The 19,601-nt window shown below is 50.6% G+C and overlaps 4 protein-coding genes across 4 annotated transcripts; 3 read left to right on the top strand and 1 right to left on the bottom strand.

Moving 5' to 3' along the window:
• Positions 1-5,001: 5,001 nt before the first annotated feature.
• On the top strand, positions 5,002-6,743 carry T310_0790 (uncharacterized protein; the record flags this gene model as incomplete). Its single annotated transcript, XM_013476357.1, has 4 exons — positions 5,002-5,086; positions 5,158-5,299; positions 5,409-5,791; positions 5,926-6,743. 4 exons carry the CDS (start codon positions 5,002-5,004, stop codon positions 6,741-6,743), a joined length of 1,428 nt encoding a protein of 475 aa, XP_013331811.1.
• Positions 6,744-7,907: 1,164 nt separating this feature from the next.
• Positions 7,908-9,333, bottom strand: T310_0789 (uncharacterized protein; the record flags this gene model as incomplete). The annotated part of the gene is made up of 3 exons (XM_013476356.1): positions 7,908-8,743; positions 8,811-9,001; positions 9,062-9,333. 3 exons carry the CDS (start codon positions 9,331-9,333, stop codon positions 7,908-7,910), a joined length of 1,299 nt encoding a protein of 432 aa, XP_013331810.1.
• Positions 9,334-12,334: 3,001 nt separating this feature from the next.
• T310_0788 (DUF625 domain protein) lies at positions 12,335-15,515 on the top strand (the record flags this gene model as incomplete). Its single annotated transcript, XM_013476355.1, has 7 exons — positions 12,335-12,454; positions 12,594-12,690; positions 13,015-13,347; positions 13,400-14,203; positions 14,256-14,423; positions 14,485-14,918; positions 14,970-15,515. The coding sequence occupies 7 exons, from the start codon at positions 12,335-12,337 to the stop codon at positions 15,513-15,515; spliced, it is 2,502 nt and encodes an 833-aa protein (XP_013331809.1).
• Positions 15,516-17,248: 1,733 nt separating this feature from the next.
• Positions 17,249-19,327, top strand: T310_0787 (Uncharacterized protein; the record flags this gene model as incomplete). Its single annotated transcript, XM_013476354.1, has 7 exons — positions 17,249-17,453; positions 17,514-17,605; positions 17,674-18,384; positions 18,449-18,650; positions 18,702-18,862; positions 19,004-19,086; positions 19,279-19,327. The coding sequence occupies 7 exons, from the start codon at positions 17,249-17,251 to the stop codon at positions 19,325-19,327; spliced, it is 1,503 nt and encodes a 500-aa protein (XP_013331808.1).
• Positions 19,328-19,601: the final 274 nt, after the last annotated feature.

Here is a 19,601-nt window from a genome sequence, read left to right as displayed (position 1 = left end):
TGGTGAATAGACGTCAAATGACTCTTGCGATTTAATGAATGACAGTATCTCTGCACCAGCCGTCACGGACGCAATAAAAGGCAGATGCCCAGCAGCACTGCACCACGGATTGAATATGTGTAGAAAAGGGAAAGCTCTCCCTGAGAAAGCTGCTGGGACTGAGGGCGTATATGCAGATCGAAAAGTTCAATGCACGGAGAGGTGACGGGAATACGGTCGGCGAGAAAAGAAAGAAATCACGATCCTAAGCAGGAAACCAGTTAGAAAACTGTGGAAAGACACACACACATCAAAAGCAGCCTGTGTTCTCCTGGAGAGGGTATCGGGATGGTCGGCACTCCATGATTCCCTGTCGATCCTCCTGCTGCCGTTGAAGGGGGAGAGGCTAAACCCACGTGAGAAGGGCGTGGGAACCGCACCTGAGCTGTTCTCGGTGTCGTTCAATGAGCCCAGGATCGCACAAGCCAGAGCTGGACACCAAATTGTGCCGTGCGTAGCAGCAGCAGATGGGTATCGGTGAAGGCAACGGTCAGCGTGTGGTTTTACCCGTTGAAGGGAACGGGTGCAAGCAGTATGACAAGCGCCGTCCACGAGGCTAAGAGTGTCCCGGGCCCGGATATCAACAGTGCACGGGAGGCGAATCCCAGAATACGCAGGGGCGGAGAAAAGCACGCGGGGACAGGAACAAGGCAGAATGGAGGATAGACGGTAATTCGGAGGGGAGAGACGCAAGGATGGTGCTTGTGAATGGAGGTCGTTCTGCGGCCTGCGGTCTGTGGTCTCCGGGGCAGACAATTTGATTCGATTGAAATGTCAGCATGGGGCAGGAGTGCCATTAAGTTACCTCCGGCGTCCCTGCAGAACGCGGCAACAGCAATGTGCAGTGCTGCCTGAGGCATCAAGGCACCCAGGGCACCCCGGCTGTCGACTCCGAGCGTTCCATATTACTACTCACCATGCAGGGCTGCCAGTTGTGTTGTGCTGCTACCTTGGTGCTCTGCTTCGTCGAGTCTATGGTCTCCCTCCTGATGTGCCTGAGGTGTGAAATACTATCTCGATAGAAGAGAAAGACTTCAAGATGCGGAATAAGGCATCCAGCATCGAGTCTCTGTTCTCTACTCGTCTTCCTGAGTGCTTCTCTGGGTGATGCCTTTATCGCTCGAGGCTGTGCGACAAAGACCTGGATACCTACTGCGATCTGCCCTCGGACCTTTGCCCTCGAGTTATTCCGGGCTGCACGTTCTACCCGAACGTGGGCAGGGTGTTGGACAGCACACACCAACCACCAGGCACTCCGCGTTTCTCTCCAAATCGCTAGCCTCTTATACAGCAATTTCTTTGATTCTTTGTCGATGCGAGTGACAGGCTGGCATTCTTGGCTACTCGTTTCTTCCCTACGGACATACATCATTCCTTTGCTGTGTGACGCCTGGACGGCCTCCAGCTGCTAATGCTCTGGAGGTCGTAGTCGTTTTGTACTCAGCGCGGGGCTATTTTTAGTGGGGGGGCCATCCATCGACCGGATGGTACCCTGGGCTCTGGAGGTATGCGCTAGTTGGCAGTCGACTGAACTCTGGTTCCCTCGTATCTATTTGATCTGCAGCCTCTCTCACCGGTGTAATGTGACGCCCCGGCCTGAGTAGAGTAACGACATTGCTGTCCAAACTGGGTTGGAGGGGCTCTCATCAACGACTTCACAATGATGCATGTAAGCAGGATGCTTTTCCATGTGGGTCCTGGATGATTCTATTGAGGACGTGATATTATCTCGCTTAGAATGCTAATTCGTTTCTCGAAATCAACAGTGGCAAGCCAATCGCGTCCAGTCGCAGAACCGGAAGATGATATACATAATACAGGATCATCATGCAGGCCTTTCCCCACTTGAGAAACTGCCCGGTTGTCAGATCCGACGAAGCGATCAATACATACTCTTGCTCAGGATGCTCGTATCTGTTTAGAGTACACGATAGAAATCGTCCAAGGTTCCTATATATAAGCTTCGGGATGGAATGTAGTATTCACGGGTGAATATCAAGTGACAGCAACAGACTATGCCATTCCCCAAGGAAGGAAAGGCAGAGGCATCTTAGAACCGTTGAAATTCTACTTCCTCCAGAATATACCAGGCTGAAGCATAAGAAGGTCGATTATTTCTAGAGATCATGACGTCGAGAAATTATAAGAATAGGTAATGAAGGACCGCGGTATAGTAGACTACCAGAATTCAGTGTATTCTTGTAGTTGTTGCAAATTACCATCTAGAGAATTAAAACCTGAATCGTACTTTGAAGCTTTTTTTTCTTTCCAAGAATTATTTTAGATTAAGAAATTCAATAATACTCTGCGAGAGTCCTATCTACTTGATGCAGCCAAAAAAAGAGTTGATAGTAGTATGCTGAATAATACAATAATAATATGGGAGCCCCTCCATAGACGCCGATCGGTTCGATTGCGCAAACGAATCAAGTCCGTTTGGGTCCTTGGGAGTTGAGACTCACTCGTCGCGAGTTGTCTGTTGGGCTCCCAGGGTCCTTACCTAAAGCTTAACTAACAGTTATGCCTGAGGTTGCAAGTCGTTGAAGTAGGTAACAAAGACAGTGGGATATCTCGCTATATGAACAGCCAATGGATGTGTTTGGTTGTCCACATACCAAGAACGCAATTGCATTCTCGAATGTACGAGACTCTTTTTTTATTTCTTTTTTTTTGGACCTGCCATACGGAGTATGTACTCCATACTATACCTACCTAAACTACAGGCACAATTGTGGAGCAAAAAAAAATATCGGGCCTGTTTCCACGGCCCTGGGTATTGTTTCCGTTTAGTCGTGAGCTACCTGTAGTATTATTAATAGTATCTCTGTCCGATAATTTTACTCGATTAATAAATAAATAGATTTAGCCTCAGTGAGCACATGACGAGAATATCTACTACTACTACACTCTCGATCGACAAACGGGACGATTCGCGCCGCGTTGAACTTGACAAAAGAAGCATGACCTGCGAGAGAGGTTCATCCGGATTGATGATTGATGATTGCCCGTGATTAGTATTATTAATTCCGAGGCTAGCACCTGCCTAAAGCACCCTGCCCCACCGCTCTCTCCTGACCAGCCCGATCCCGAGCAGGCCATTTCAACGTGGTTTTTTTTTTCAGCTTTGATTTTAGACAAACCTCGGGATGTTTCCTCGTCATAAATAATTCTGAAATAGATGCAAACAATATCGACAAACACAGGGGCGGTTGAATTGCTGGAAAGAAGCCGTCCTGAATCACGGATCTGCGCGAGAAGGAGAAAGAAAAAAAAAGGGTACGACGGCTAGACCGGGGTTCCGCTTGAGGGCCATCGCACGGATCCTTAGACCCGGGCCAGTCCGTTAGGCTAGGATTCTTCAAATCCAGCAAATATCGAGATATTTCTGAAGTCGACAGAATCGTAGATTAATATCGTTGAGTCGAATTACTTCTTTGCTTTCGCAGGTGACAATTGCAGGGCGAATGTGGGAGGAAAAAAAAAGCCGTCGTGAAAGCGCAGAAAAATCCGCTCTAGGGAACAGAACAATATCGAATGATTTTCGCGAGTAGTCTCTCTTCTCTGGTTGCAATCTGCGTAGCTCGTTGTGTTACAGTGTCACAGATCAATCGAGAAGGTCACTAGAAACGCCGTCAACATCCTCCGTATAGTCTTACTTAACTGTGACGGCTTCCCCGGCACCCTCAGCAGCCGGCCAGACGTCCCAACCTTCTGCAGTCTTAACAGTCGGTGTTAAGCGTTTGAGCACGCGGTGGGACAGCAGAGTGGTGACCAGCCGCTAGACAAATGCTAGGCAGTATCCAGTATCTCCATATAATTTCCGGTTACCGACCCCCTCCACCTGAGCCGGGCTGCATCCTCCCCACTGCACAGACCGCGCGTGCGGCCCTCGAGGGCTGAAGCAGGAAAAACAGTCGAATCTACCTGCCTGCCTGGGCCGCCCAGCAGCCAAGGACGCATCCGTCTCATAGTCGAGCGACACGCACCGATAGCGCGCGCGCATGGCCTGCAAAAGGCGGGCTGCAGAGCGCCCACTTTGTCGAATCTGTACGGGCAGCTGAACGGCCGTAAATGCTCTGTAAATAAATAAATAAATAAATAATAGCGAATTAAATCAGGCATAATTCCACCAGAACGGAGCAGCTGGTGGCCCTGGCACGCAGCGAGTGCAGAGTGTTGCAGAGAAAAAAAGGACGGGCCGGCGGCCAGCGATACGACAGCGAAGTCTCCATCGCCCGACTAGACCAACGCCCACTCCTCTGTCCTGTCTTGCTCTCCGCGGCTAACAAACCTGTCCTTTTTCTTCCTTTTCTCCTCGACTCCCTTTCTCCCTCCCCCCCTTCTCCCTCGTGAGAATCGCTTGTCCCCCTCTTTCTTTCCTTTCTCGCCCCCTTTCTTCCCCGGACTCTCCGGTCGTCCTGTCTCGAGGGACCGTCGCCCTGCGTCTCCCGCACTGCCTCGACCGTCCATCGTGGTAGGAGATCCCTGAGATTTTTCGAGAGGTCACGCTTTGGCTCTAGTGAGTTCCCTCCTCCTGCCTTTCCCGTGCTTTTCTCGCTGCCTTCTTTGCCCGATGCATTCATCCGCCATCGCCAATGAGGTGCCATCCAATGCCGTCGATCGCTGAGGCGCCCGCGAGGGTGTGTCGATGGCCGGAGGGGGGGGAAATGGAATGGGCGATGTTTCGGCCGCCCTTCTCCTATGTCATCGCCATCGCCATCCGCCTCCGTCGGGCACCCGGCACCTCAGCCTTGGAGCCCCTTGTGATCCCATCCCACGTGTCTCGAAGGTTCTTTTTCTTCCTGCCTGCGTGAGGCTTACCTTTTTATCGCTCTAGGCCTCCCGACTCCCTCGAACGGACTGACGCTCCCCTGTCCTCGCTTCCGGCGTCTCTACTTTTCGCCTCGACGTCCGAAATCATCCCACGCACGTTAATCCCATTCCGTGGTTGCTGCCGAGGTCATGTCTTCGTACTATGAGCCTCAGGGATGGCAGGCCCCCGTGCGCCAGGCGTCGTGGGAACAGCCGGTTCCTCCGTCCCGGTCCGGTATGTTGGCCAGCGTCGAACGGCGATTCAACATCATCGGGGAGTGGAAAACTAATCCGTGGATTTTACAGGAAGTAGCTCTGTCTCTCAGCAGCGTGAGGAGCCGACCGCTTTCGCCTCTCAGTTTGATGGTATGGGACACGAGTTCTTCGCCCCTTACTCCCTGGTCCGCATCTGTGGCGCAGCTGCTTCAGTGGTCGATGGACGATGCAGGTCGTTGTTGTTTCGATAGATTGTGTCCTCGATCGTGACACGGCTGTCTCCATATCTATGCGTCAAGAACCGTTCGGATGGAGTTCACATGCTGACTGTATACATGCAGAGGTCGACCGCGCGATCGACAATCTAGTCAAGAGCGGGAAACTTTTCACGGTCCCGCGGAGAGACTCGATGCCGATGATGATGGGTCGTCACTTTCCGGAATACGGTATGGATGTAAAGAAGAGCCTCTATTTCCTGGACACGTTCTAATCCAGTGTTTTCAAGATCCGCGAATGATGGGCATCCCCCAGCGTCACCACTCCCTCAGCGACTTCGACCCTACTCGTATGCATCCGGCGGCGGGTCTCCAGGGCTACTATGCCGCCCAACGCTTCCAGGGTCGTCCGGCTGAGACGGAGCAGATGATGCAGGCAAAGCGTCGCATGGCAGCGCAACGCGAGCGGGAGCTCCGTAATTATCACCAGGAGCAGCAGTACAATCGAAGTATGTGACGAGTGTTGCCTTCTTTTTGTTCCTGCTTCTCTACCCTGCATTTTTTTTATTTCTTTTTCTTTTTTGGTGTAACAACTTCCGCGTTGTATATTACAGAATTTTAACATGGTTTTTCTTTGCAAAAGGCCTGCTTGCCGAGATGTCGGGCAACAAGTCCGACCGTTCCTTGAGTCCCGCCGCGATGAGCGAGGAGAGTCGGCGTGAGCTTCTCGCCCGCCAGCATCGTGCTCTGTATGGCAATGACAGTCCCGCCTACTTCCCTCCGGGTGGCTTCAGTGATGATGGCCACAGCAACAGGGCCGAGAATGCGACCAGCGGTACTCCGACCTCCGCTACAGGCGGAGTGCGCGGACCGTCTCCCCGGGGTGTCGACCCCTTTGGTCTGGGTCAGACCCAGGGATCGAACTCGGCTGATGGCATCGGCCAGGGGGCGACCGCAACCTCGTCGGCGGGTCGTCAATCCCCATCCCGCGCCAACAGCACGTCGTCTCCTAGCACTGGTGCCAACCCATCCTATAGTCTCTACGATTCCAACGCGGAGCAGCCCGTTACGTCGACGTCGTCCCCCGGTGGTGCCGACTCGCCTTCCTCGCGGCAGCTGTCCTCCAAGACGACCACCGCTCCCATCGGCTCTGTGGGTCCTATCGGTTCGCGCCCTTCTCAGCAAACGGCTACCAGCCAGGCTCCCAACCCGGCATTGAACAAGCGGTCGACCACCCCGTTGCCATCGCCCCTGGGCTTCGGCTTTGCCCCGAATGAGAGTGCCAGCTCTGCGGCACCGGGCAATGAGCGTTCCACGTCGTCTGCGTCCAACCCGTCGACCTCTGCCCATGCCTCTGGCAAGGAGAATTCTTCCAACTCGGTTGGACTGGGATGGGGTAACGGCAGCGGTGTCTGGGGCTCGAAGAACGCTCTTGGCGTTCAGGCCTCTGTCTGGGGTTAAGCGGGAACCCCCTCTTTTTATTATTATCTTCTTGTTTCTGCGGTACAGGACCGGGGCGTTGAGAGAGCATTTGGCACCATTCTTTGATTTCGGCAAAGTTTTATGTCTTTTTTTTGGTTAGGAAAAGCGAGGTACATAACATGTGAGAGGCCGTTGAGAGGATCGTTTTATGCCGTCTTCGGTTGATATGTGGAAATATTTCGGAGCACGGTTTTTACTGACACGTTGGCTTGGCTTGGTTGGTTTGTTGGGTCCCTGGAGGAGTTATTTGTCCCCATTTGTCGTCTCTGCATCTGTCGACTGTCTTTCTCTTGCTTGTTGGTGGATGTTCATATTTGTGCTCGTCTCCGTGTTTGTTTGTTTTGCGTCGGTCGCTATTGATTATTGCGAGCGTTCTGGGCCTGTGGACTCCATTGGCGCGCGGGACTGCTTCTGGGTGTTTTTGTGTTCGGGCTTTTTGATGTCTTCCGGTGCAGGCCTTCTAATTTACCGGGATATGGGAACAAAAAGGTAAAGTGGTTACAGCGGTAGTGGGAGGCATCGGTACAGGGAACAGGGACGGTCTGGACCAACAGACCAAGCAAGATCTTTTTTCTTTTTTTAAGTTTATGGGAGTTTTATCGTTTTTGGTTCGTGTTATTTTGCAAGCTGCTCTTTTTTTTGGTTTGATCCTTGTCCACCATCTCATGATAATTGTCAATATGTATGCCCCGATCTATCGTCTATCGTCCTCGTTCGCATAAGGCATCCTCTCTTCCAGCACTGACCATGTGGCGTCGCCATGCTTTCAACACCTGTTTCTGGGAACACTTTTCTTGTATGATATGTAACTGCATACTGAGGCATATGGTATATTCTTCTTCCTGCGTTCGTCCAGCATGCTACCCCCTCTTTGAGGGTCCCCAAGCACTCCCTACCAGCTACGCATGTCAGCGAGAGTGGGGTCCAGCGGTGTCATGAGGGGCAATCCCGAGCCCCTCAGCCGGCTACAGCTGGCAGCAACTGAAGCGGGTCTGCCTGAAACCACGTTGACGGCCAAAGCAACGTTACTGGTCCGCAGTCTGCAATCCAATTTGATTCTTTATTTTTCATTATATATCATTATATAATCTATCTATCCATTGACCTGACAGCAATGCCGGGTCACGACGGTCAGACCGTTCTCTACACGGCGTTAGTGGCTGCGTCTCCTGTTGGAGCATGCTCTGCCTTCGCTTGCGCCTTCTGCTCGATCCTCCTCCTGGCCGTGAAGAATCCCGAGACGCCCTTCTCCTGGTTGCGACCCAGCCAGGGCTTGCGCGCCTCGCCCAGGACGCGGCGGCCGAGATAATAGACAAAGTGACCGATGATGATGAGCACAAACGCGATAGGGTACATCCAGTGGACGTGCAGGTGCAGCGCCTCGATTCCGATGATCACACCCCAGAAGTTGCCCGTCAGCAAGGAGATGTTCATGAAAGCGGCCGACGCCAGGCGGAAGATCAAGGGAGCGGTCGAGTAGAAGAGTGACAGGCACAGGGTATACCCGACGAGGTATCCGGCCACCTGGCCGTTCCAGGTGGCCGCCTGGAAGGAGGCGCGATCGAAGATGGCGGCCTGGACGCCGTTGATCATCATGCCCCAGAAAGCCAGTTGCCCGATGACCTCGTACATGGGCCGTTTGCTGACAAAGTATTCCTCGACGACGTTGGAGAGACCGTAGAAGGTGGAGGAGAGGAGGGCGAACAGGTCGCCCTTGACCTGGCTGCCGCTGGAATAGTCGCCCCCGTTGGCGCCGGTGATGTGGTCGGAGGCGATCAGGATGCCCATGCCACCGATGCAGATGAGAATGCCGAGGATCTGCGTGTAGTGGTAGCGGACGTGGAGAAGGAGGAAGGAGATGACGACGACGACGACGATGGCCCAGAAGTTGATCAGCTGGGCGCTGAGGATGGTGGTATAGCGATAGGCCAGAACGACGAAATAATTGCCCTCGACATCGCAGAAGGCGAAGATGAAGTCTGTAAGCCGGAGTGACCTAGTCAGCTGCCTGTCTGAGGGACACACTCTCTTTTTTGTGTTGCTTACATTTCCAACCATCCTTAAGCACGATCCGAGCCCAGCGCTTAAACCCATATCGATAGATGGTAAAAGGCGTGAAGACAAGATTGAGAAGGACGTAATTGAAGAAGGTCTGAAAAGCAGGGATCGAAGTACCCTGCATAGCCAGGAGAGAAGTGAAGGTGCTGGTCGAAGTGTTGAGGATAGCCAGAGCCTGACTGGAAGAAGTAGTAAGTTTACTTACTGTATTGTATACTGAGTTCTGGCTAGGAACCTACCCCATGGTGAGGATGATATAAAAATCCTTAGTACGGAAGTACGCAAAGAAGCCCTTTTTGCTCTTGTCGATTTCGTCGGCAGGGACTTCGTCGTCTCCCTCCCTGGGAGGAGAGACAGTAGTAGTAGTATCCTTCTTGTTTGCGGCATCATCATCATGATTATTATTACCACCGTTGTTGTCGACGGAGGAATTGCTCACTTCGCCGGCAGCAGACGAGACGGGATCTGCAAGGTTCGTCTGAACGGTGACAGGATCCTTGGTGTCGGCCATGGTCGTCGTACAATATACCCTTCACTTTCTTCACGAAATCCTGTCGTGTAACCGAACCTAGCCCACCAACCAGCAGCAGCAGGAATTATTTTTCGACGGGAGCTTTATTATCCAAGTGAGCGCAAAGCCCCTGAAGTCGCTCACTGGGTGTATAATAGAGACGAAGGCAGGAAGGAAGGAAAAAGAAACCTCAGGAAGAAAAAGAGAGGAGAAAAGAGATGAGATAGAAGGCCAGCCTTTTTATTAACTTGGTTAATCCTTCATTCTAGAAAATTTTTTTTCTTGATTAATTAATTAATTAGATTAAATCTTAATTAGAAAGTTTACTCCGGACTGTACTTGGCATGCGTCAGTGTCAGGTAGTATAGTAAAAGTGTGAGGGGTAGACTGTAAGTAGGTATTCTATCTAATCTAATCCCTACGAGGTAGGTTAGGTAGAGTAGACAGGATTGTGAGGGGGGGGGGAGAAAGTCTAAAACGTCAAACCTTTCCCTTCATTATGGAGTTTGATTGGTTTGTTAGGTCATTTTGACGTGGGATGGAACATGGATGGGATAGGATAGGATGGATGGATGGATGGGACATGGTCAGTGCATGCAGAAGAAACATCCTAACCACGGCTCAAGAGCAGAACAGTGCAGACTGCAGAGCGGAGCGGCAAGCAAAAGCCATGTCCAGCAGTCCAGGTGGACGAGAAACAATACGAATAGCTTAGTAGTTTGGTTGCATGGATTGGATTGGATTGGATTCCGCAATCGATAAGCGGCTAGAATAATACCTAGAAGGCTAGAGGCTAGAAGCTAAGGCTAGACTTAGAGGCCAGAGCGCTGACCCGCTAGTTACCCGCTGTAGCGGGGAAGAAAAGAAAAGACTGGAAAAGAATCTAAGCAGAAAAAAAAAACGAAAAGAAAACGCGGGAGAAGAAGAAAAAGAGAAAAATCAAGGGTCATTGGAAGTCTTCTGTTCTGGACCAATTAAATTAGGTTGTAGGTCCTGTCTCTGCGGGAGTGGCCGTCATCCAGCCAGTCTTATGCGATTGGAAAAAGGCCCATTCTGACTGACCTTCTGACCTTTTTCCATGTGACATGACAGGCTGACCTGACAGATAGCCATTAATATTTAATATTGATTGTAGGAAGGCTTGTACCGCTTCCAAGGCTTGGCTGGGCCATGTCCCGTCTCGCTCGGAGATCTCCGTCTGGGCTTTTTACTCTTTTTTTTTCCTTCGTGAACTACTACTAGTTAGGTAGGTAGATAGGTAGGTAGGTAAGTACTGTAAGTAGTAGTATTACTATTCTGTACAGAGTACTGTTTTTTTTCCTTTTTTTTCAGACAAGAGTATTCCAGATAGACTAACTACATTACTATCTATTTATTACTGTATGCGCGCTGGTAGAAGTGAAGTATTTGATTAAGTATTGATTAATAGGACTTTTGATGGCTGTTGGATATAATTAGTTCTGTACTCATGTCTTAGAGAAGATAGTGTTAATGATCAGAAAGAAGGGTTAAAAAAGGATATAGACTGTAGACATTGTAGCAGTATCTCCCTTCTCTCCCTTCTCTTTTTTTTATAAAAAAAATCCCTCTATTTGTTCACTCAGTGAAATGCTAACTTGTTAAACTGTGATCTGTGATAGATAAGAGGGAATGAGAGTGAGAGAACAATTTCATTTCAATGACGACTTTCTTTTTTCTTAGGGTGAAGGTCTTTTCATCTTTTTTTTTTTAAAAAAAAAAATAGGGAATAAATAATAAGAAGGATTGACTTAGTTGAGTGTGATCTCTATATGAAGTCTTTGAAGAAGTGCTCTTATTCTTATTATCTGGGTAACTAGTTACCTGGAATACTATCCCTTGTTTTCTTTTTTTTTCTTTTGTCTCTTAAAAAACCCATTTATGTTCTTTCTGCATTGACAAACTGTGATCTGCGTGCATTGCAATAAGCAACAAGCAATATGGAGTATGACACCTGAGTGGGGTTCACATTATCATCCCTTGCATCATCCAGACAAAGGATGATATTCCCCAGATGCTGGGAACTTGCAAAGAATGTAAGGCAAGGCAAGGCAAACACTGTCGTACAAGGTACCTACTGTACAGGATTGCATGTGATGGTTGTGATTGTGATTGATGATAGCTAAGCGCAGCATCAGCCTCACTGATAATTAAGAGCTTTCTTTGTAGAGTACTTGCTTGGCTGCTACTATCTTATTAATTACTGCCCACAAGAAGCTTAGATCTCCAGTCTCTAGCATATACTTAAATAAATATCCTTTACTAGGCTGCTACTGATTAACCATGAACTGCATAGATCTTGACAGTACTCCGTATTGCCGCTGTTCTCTGACCAGCGCCTCAAGTTACACAAAGCAACAGCTGTCGCGTGAGCATAGCTAGTAAATAGCAGAAGTGGCATGCCTGATCGGTATTAATTAATTAGTTAATTAATTAATTAATCACTGGTTCAGTATTCTAGATTAGATAGAGTTGCGGGCCAGAGCTCCTCCAGGGGTTCCAGCTTCCGGGCTCCGGTTCCCCTGGGCCCTGAAGCGACATCTCAGCTGGCCGTGGCTGCACGTCATGCCAGCCTCACCCTAGCGGCCATCTCTGTCCATCGCACAGCACGTTCACACGCACGCTTCCAGCACCGGGCTGACCAGCAGCACAGCATCTGCTGCCTCTGCTGAACGGCTTTCCCCGCGTGGCTGTTGGCCAGCGCTTCCTGCGGTCGCGTGCTGACAGCCCAACCGCCGCCGTCAATTTCTGCCTTCGCGCCGAACTCCTCCATCGTCCAGTCCACTTCCGGGGCGTCAGCTGGCCCGATCCCAACCGCCTGAAATCATCTCTCACGTCTCACCTGCCTCTCTTCCGCAACCCCTCTTGTCTGCTGCAAACGAGCCGCCCCCCGAGTTCCTGCGACTACCTACCTGCCTGACCGTGTCGCGGCTCTTCTCACTCTCTCTGTCGGAGTGACGGGTCGCCTTCGGTCATCCGAACAATGGCGCTGGCGCTGCCCGTCCCGCCGCCCAGCGTGCGCAAGCGAGTCAAGGTCTACGAACTGCGTGATAATGACTGGTTCGATCGAGGGACGGGCTTCTGCACCGGTCAGATCGTCAACGTAAGCTCTGCCGTGTCTTCTCTCCCGACGCCCGCGCGACTGCGTCGACGGCCGACCGCTGGCCGGTTCTGCGGTCGCGCCGTGCTCTACCGTCGTCCTTTGCACGGCCCAGCTGACACTGATGCCTTTCGCAATCTAGGATGAGCCCCGAATATACGTCCAGTCGGAGGATCAACCGGACCGGGTGCTCTTGGAGACGAAAATCGGCAAGGATGAAGGTTATCAGAAACAACAAGGTCTGGCGCCTCGTTCGCCCGCTTTTCAGCCCTGCGCAGCGTGATCTTGCTGACTGACGGCTGTCCAACAGAAACGCTGATCGTCTGGACCGAAGCCAATGGAACCGACATGGCTCTCAGTTTCCAGGAGGCCGAGGGCTGCGCGGTCATCTGGTTGGTCTCTCCCCCGGCCTGCGGAGTTTCGCGACGGCGACTGACATGACTTTTACTTGAAGGGACTTTGTGAACAGCGTTCAGCATCATCTGTTGACCATGGCAGGAGGTTGGTTCGGGCGCGATCGAAAATACGTATACGTGGATGGGACTGACTCCGCTGTCCTACAGACGATGCCTTATCAGACGAGGCCATCGAGTCCTACTCGAACCCGATTACGCTTCCCCCGCCCGAACTCGGAAATCTGGCCGAGATCGAACAGACGGTGCGAGCGGCCAGCGTGACCCAGTCGGGTCGCGACGCGCTGTGCAAGTTCGTCCTGCGGGAGCAGTACATCGACAAGTTGATCCCGCTGGTCGAGATGGCCGAAGATCTCGAGAGTCTCCCCGACCTTCATCGCCTGTGCAACATCATGAAGTCCCTGATCCTTCTGAACGACAATACCATCATCGAGCACGTGGTCGACGATGATGTGATCCTGGGTGTGGTGGGCGCGCTCGAATGTACGTTTCGATCGAAGGTTGACTATGTGACTGTCGCTGACGATACTGCTAGACGACCCCGATTTCCCGACGCACAAGGCGAATCACAGACAATACCTCTCGGACCGGTCGCGATTCAAGGAAGTCGTACCCATGAAAGATCCGATCATTCGGAAGAAGATTCGGCATACGTGGCGCCTCCAGTACCTGAAGGACGTCGTTTTGGCCCGCATCCTCGACGACCCGACTTTCTCGGTCCTCAACTCCCTGATCTTTTTCAATCAGGTCGACATCATCAATCACATTCAATCCAATACTTCCTTCCTCAAAGAACTTTTCGCCATCTTCGATCCCCGGAATACGGACCAGCGGCGCAAAGAGGACGCCGTTCTCTTTATCCACCAATGCGCCTCGATCGCAAAGAACTTGCAGGCGCCTGCCCGCGCCGCCCTCTTTTCCAACTTCATCAGCCACGGCCTGTTTGCCGTGATCGCATTCGCGGTGAAACACCCCAAGCCGGCCATGCGCACGACCGGCGTCGACATCCTGGTTGCGCTCTTGGACCACGACCCCATTATGATGCGTGGCTACATGCTGAAGGCAGTGAACGAGAAGAAGACCCCGCTGACGGACACGCTGATCGACCTGCTCCACACGGAAGCCGACCTGGGGGTCAAAAACCAGCTTGCCGATGCCATCAAAGTTCTCCTCGACCCTCAAATTCCTATCCAAGACCCGATGAACCGGGCGGGAGCGGACTTCCTCTCGAAACTGCGCCCGTCGAACCCTCTTCCCGATTCTTTTGTACAGAACCACTTTGACGAATCGGCCAAACGGCTGTTCGCCCCTCTGAAGCAGCTTGAGGGGCGCTCTACCCGTATGTTCTGCTACACTATGGTAAACATGGGATATCTTGCTGACGACTGCAGTTAATGATCTCACGTTTCAAGACGTTTCGCTATACGCTCATCTTGTTGATATCCTTACGTTCTTCGTTCGGCAGCATCTTTTCCGATGTCGGAATTTCATCCACACCGAATCTCTTACTCCTCGCGTCGCGCAGCTTCTGAAGGCGCCGCAGAAGCACTTGAAGCTCAGTAAGCCACGGCCCCACTCTGTTCGGTTACTGATTGAATGCGACGTGCTGATTTATTTCAGCTGCTCTCAAGTTCTTCCGGACTTTGATCAGCCTCCAGGACACCTTTTACATCGCGCAGCTCACGCATAATAACACGTTTGGGTTGATCCTCGATATCGTCTACGAGACGATGCCGCGGGACAACCTGCTCAACTCGGCCTGCTTGGAGATGTTCGAGTTTATCAGGAAGGAGAACATCAAGGCCATCATCACCCACGTCGTCGAGAAGTACCGGGATAAGCTGAAGGCGATCACCTATGTGGACACGTTTGAAAATCTCATCCGTCGGTATGATCAACTGCAAGGCAATCGTGCCGAAGCCGATGCTCCGCTGTACAGCCAGGACGAAAGCACCCCACCGCAGCGGAACCCCGTCAACGGTCGTTGGCAGGGTGTCCGGGAGATGGATGCGGCGGAGGAAGAATATTTCAACACGTCCGATGATGAGGAGGAGGTAGGTTCCGTTCGTCGTTAGGGTATGGATTTTGCGCTGATCGTGACTCAGTGGCAGCAGGAGAGCCGTGAGGATGAGTTGGCCATGCCACAGACCCAGCCTCCGTCGACGGGTGTTAAACCGCTTGTCGACTATCCCGATGACGACGACGGTATTATGGACGCGAACGCCGAGTCTGCCGTCACCAAGCAGGCAATGGACCTGCCGGAGCGCGGCGGGGACTCGGAAGCGCCGCTGACTCCTGTCTCGACCACGTCGCTGCCGTCACCGCCGGAGCGATTGTCGGAGAAGCGTCGCCGTGAAGAGGAGGAGGATGACGAGCTGGTGAGACTGGCCTCGGGACCGAAACGACGGAGTTCCAACGCCAGTGCCACTGGCTCCAAGTTCTTTCGGGGGAGCCCGAAGGCTGAGCCGGGCAAGAGAGCGACGAGTGAGGAGGGCGACACGAGCAGTGTTTCTACGCCTACTCCCAAGAAGATTGCGATCAATCTGGGTTCGATGAAGTCGTCAGCGTCTGGGTCTACACCAACCAGCCCTAAAGACGCGACTGGAAGTGAAACTAGTAGTGACGATACGAATGGGGATGGCGGCGGGTAATCTGCCGCAGTTTCACGCTGGAATGTTAAATTGTTGTTGTCTGTTGTCATTTTTTTTTCCTTCTTTTTCTTATCTAGACTTGTTGGAGTTTGTGTGCTTTACGGTCGTCATGCTAGATACCAGGCTGGCATTCATTCTGTCGGCACGATTACAGTGGTTTGTGGTTGTGGGTTGTGGGTTGTGTGTGGATTCTTGGGACAGTGTTTATTCTCGAACATGCGTTATTATTATTGGGTTGTGGTTTCGTATACCCTACGCCAGCGGAAGCACCCTGAAGATCTGATTCCCGGCGAGAAGTCTATTACTATTACGATTTTTTCTTTTCTTTCATGTTTATTTTATATTCTCCACTTCAGGTTATTCTCTTATTTATTACGCTGGGGGACTTACCTAGTTTATCTGTTTGTCTGTCTGTCTGTTCGTCTGTTTGCTGGGCTACTTACTAAGGGTTATTGAGAGGGTCGACCAAATCGAGAAATCATCCTTACTGGGGAAAAGGGAAAAACGGGAGTGGGAGTGGAAGTGGGAGTGGGAGTCTGGTTGTGAATGAATACCAAGTTGAAGTTTTTTTCTTTTTATCAGGGTTTGTTGCTTGTCATGATGGCTGGCTGGCTGGTGCTGGTGCGGGTGCTGGTGTGCATAAATTTATTTATTTTATCGATTGACTGTGAAATTGAGTTGATTGGGATTCCAGTGCTGAATTAATACAATTCATCGTGATTAATTCTTCAAATATTAACTACCTACCTAGACGGCAGGAGGATACTTTCGAGTCCAGATCTGTTTGTTCTGTCAAGCAGGTGTTAAGATATGGAAGCACGCCTTGTATTTCCAGAGTGGAAACCTCATGTCATGTCCAACGTCCAACGACCAAAATAGAAAGAAAAAAAAAGGCTTGTGTCGTGCAATCTTCGATACTGTCTGACGTTGTATGTATGTGATATTCCTACGCGTGACCTGGTCCAAGAGCATACATATTCACAGTATGCGTTCATGCTTCTCCACTTCTCCAGGCAGGACTGGAAAGATAGGATCTACTTAGTTTACTCTATTGACAAGGGAATTTCCTTTCCTTTTTCTTTTTTTTTTTACTTCTAGTCTGCATGCGCCTTTTGTCAATCTTAGATATACATATCAGATATATTATCTACATTAGTTACTCTGCTCATTGGTAAGGCAACCTGCATTAATCAGTGCAGGCAGTGCAGTATAGAACTGAACTGAACTGACACAACCCCCACATGTTGTGTTGCGAGACGATATGTATCTTGTACTTGTATGCCTCTGGCATTTAAGTTTATAGGCAATGTACATCACATGCAATAGAATTCCCTTTGTGTATGCTGAATCAGGAATGGCAGTGTCACAACACACACACACACACACACATATATATATATATACCTATACATGGAATACTCATATGATACGTGACATAATCCCTGCAGCTTTGTGGAGTATGTAGGAGTATATACAGTACATAAATGGCTATTTGGCTACATACATGGGTACATGCATGCATGATGGCTACATCCATGTGGGGAAGAAACTGGACTGTATCTTCTCGACTCGACTTGACTTGACCTCCCTGTATATTATTTCTTTCTTTATTTCTTTACGTTCATGAAGCAGGATTGTGGTTAGTTTCCATTTTCCTATTGTCAGCCACCGGCATAGTACGTACGGTACGTTCTACAGAAACAGGGCTTATTATTAAAGGGATACCACCAACGATGACCATTTTCTTCTCTTCCATTACTACTATTACAACCCTTCTCTTCGCCTTCCTCCTCCTCCGCAGCGTCCTCCGAGCGGTACTCAGTCCCCTTCGCAACGTCCCAGGACCGTTCCTCGCTCGGTTCTCCCGCCTCTGGTACCTGAGACAGGTCCTCCGGGGCGACTGGGAGAAGGTAGATATTGAGCTGCACCGACGGTATGGTGAGTGGACACTTACTTAGTACTAGACTGGAGAGGACGCAAGTTGATATGTGACTTCAGGCCCCATCGTCCGCATCGCTCCGAACGAGTACTCGATAGACGATGTGGATGCTGTGAAGATTATCTACGGGCAGGGGAGCAAGTTCACCAAGGTAAAGCAAAATCAAATCCCTTGAACGTGTTACACATGTAGGCATGTGCTGTACTGACTACTGCTCAGTCCCCCTGGTACATTGCCTCAGGAAACCCCTCCTCACCCCCCCACGCATCAGACCTCTTCTCCGAGCTCTCGCCAACCCGCCACGCCCTCAACCGCCGCCAAGTCGCCCAGCTGTACTCCGTGACCAACCTACTGAAAATGGAACCTTGTGTGCGCGAGTGCACTGCGCTGCTGACGGCGAGGTTCGAGGAGTTTGCCCGTAGCGGCAGCAACCTTCAGAAGGGGGAGGTGGTCGATTTACAGCACTGGCTACAATGCTACGCGTTCGACGTCATCGGGCTGATCACCGTCGCGCGACGGTTTGGGTTTTTGGATAAGGGGGAGGATTCCTACGGGATTTTCGCCGCGCTGCATGCCTACCTCCGGTATTGCGCTGCCGTGGGCGTGTATTGGGAGCTGCATCCTTGGCTGTATCGACTGCTGGCGCGGTTCGGCGCGAGCGGGACGGCGTATATCACTGAGTTTGCGAGAAGGCAGATTGTTGAGAGGAGGGAGTTGATGCAGAAGAAAAACCTGCAGGATGATGACGCTGCTGATGACAACTTCCTGTCGAAAGTCCTGGCCATGCACGACGAAGATCCAGCGCGATTCACCGAAGGCCACGTGCTGACGACTTGCATAATGAACATTGGCGCGGGGAGCGACACGACGAGCATCAGTCTAAGCGCTATTTTGTGGTATCTGATCAAGACGCCGCGGTGTTTGGAGAAGGTATTCCCCTGAACTCGAACTCTATATAGTATGGGTTCAACGCAGCTGATTTTCCTCATACAAGCTCCGCGATGAAATCGCCCACAAAGAATCAACAGGCCAGCTTTCGAACCCGGTCACATTCCAGCAATCGCAGCAGATGCCCTACCTGCAGGCTGTCATCAAGGAAGGTTTGCGCATGCACCCTGCCACAGGGCTACCGCTGGGCAGAGTAGTTCCAAAGGGGGGAGAGACGATAGCGGGAAGATTCTTTCCAGAGGGGGTGAGTAAGACATCATCCAGAATATATATATTAGTATTGATTATACTGAGTTTAGTTTTCAAGACTATCGTCGGTATAAACACCTGGGTCGCCCATCGAAACAAAGACATCTTCGGCTCCGACGCTGATACTTTCCGTCCGGAACGATGGCTAGAAGTAGAAGATGATGAAGATGAAGAGGTTAAAGCGCGGAAGATGGAGAGATATTTCTTGCCTGTAAGCATCAACCAACCAACCAATCAATCAAGCCTTTTTTTTTTTGCTGACGATGTTATTTACGGCCAGTTCGGCCATGGCTCCCGCACCTGCATCGGCAAAAACATCAGCTTGATGGAGATTTCTACTCTGATTCCGCAGCTTGTGCGGACTTTTGATTTTGATCTTGCTGATGACGTCGACGACGAGGATGATGATTATGCGCTGCAGACGGAGAATGTATGGTTTGTGAAGTTGAAGGATTTTCGGGTTAGGGTGCAAGTTAGGGAATAAAAACATGGATGAATCGCGTCAGTGATGGTATTGTTTTGTTTATGGTTCATAGTGTGCACATCTGGTAGCGGTTTGTACCCAACACAACACTGAGAATGCAATCAATATGTGATATCTTCGTTGAATATCAATTATTATATTAGCTTAGCTAGGTCATACAGCACCTACGGAGGTATATACCATAATTACTAAGTTAGGTAGGGCAGGGGTAGGGATATTCTTCTGCAGAGCGTATATATATTATGCTATATATATTCTTGAACAAGTGAGTATATATGATATTGTCTTCTCTTCAAGATCCTAGCTTTACAGCATTGATATATATCATGTTCCTCATGTAGAGAGAGAGAGGTGTATTTTCTCCCTGGATTCTATGCGAGTTGGAATCTGGCTCAGTGCAGTGCCTAGATTAGGATTGTGTAATTGAAAAAGGAAAAAAAAAGAAAAAGAAAAGAAGAGAAGAGAA

The sequence above is a fragment of the Rasamsonia emersonii genome (assembly GCF_000968595.1).
Source record: "Rasamsonia emersonii CBS 393.64 chromosome Unknown ctg1118621759963, whole genome shotgun sequence".
Lineage (NCBI taxonomy): Eukaryota > Fungi > Ascomycota > Eurotiomycetes > Eurotiales > Trichocomaceae > Rasamsonia > Rasamsonia emersonii.
The sequence above is the reverse complement of the archived record's forward strand: the minus strand, read 5'-3'. Positions and strand labels throughout refer to the sequence as shown.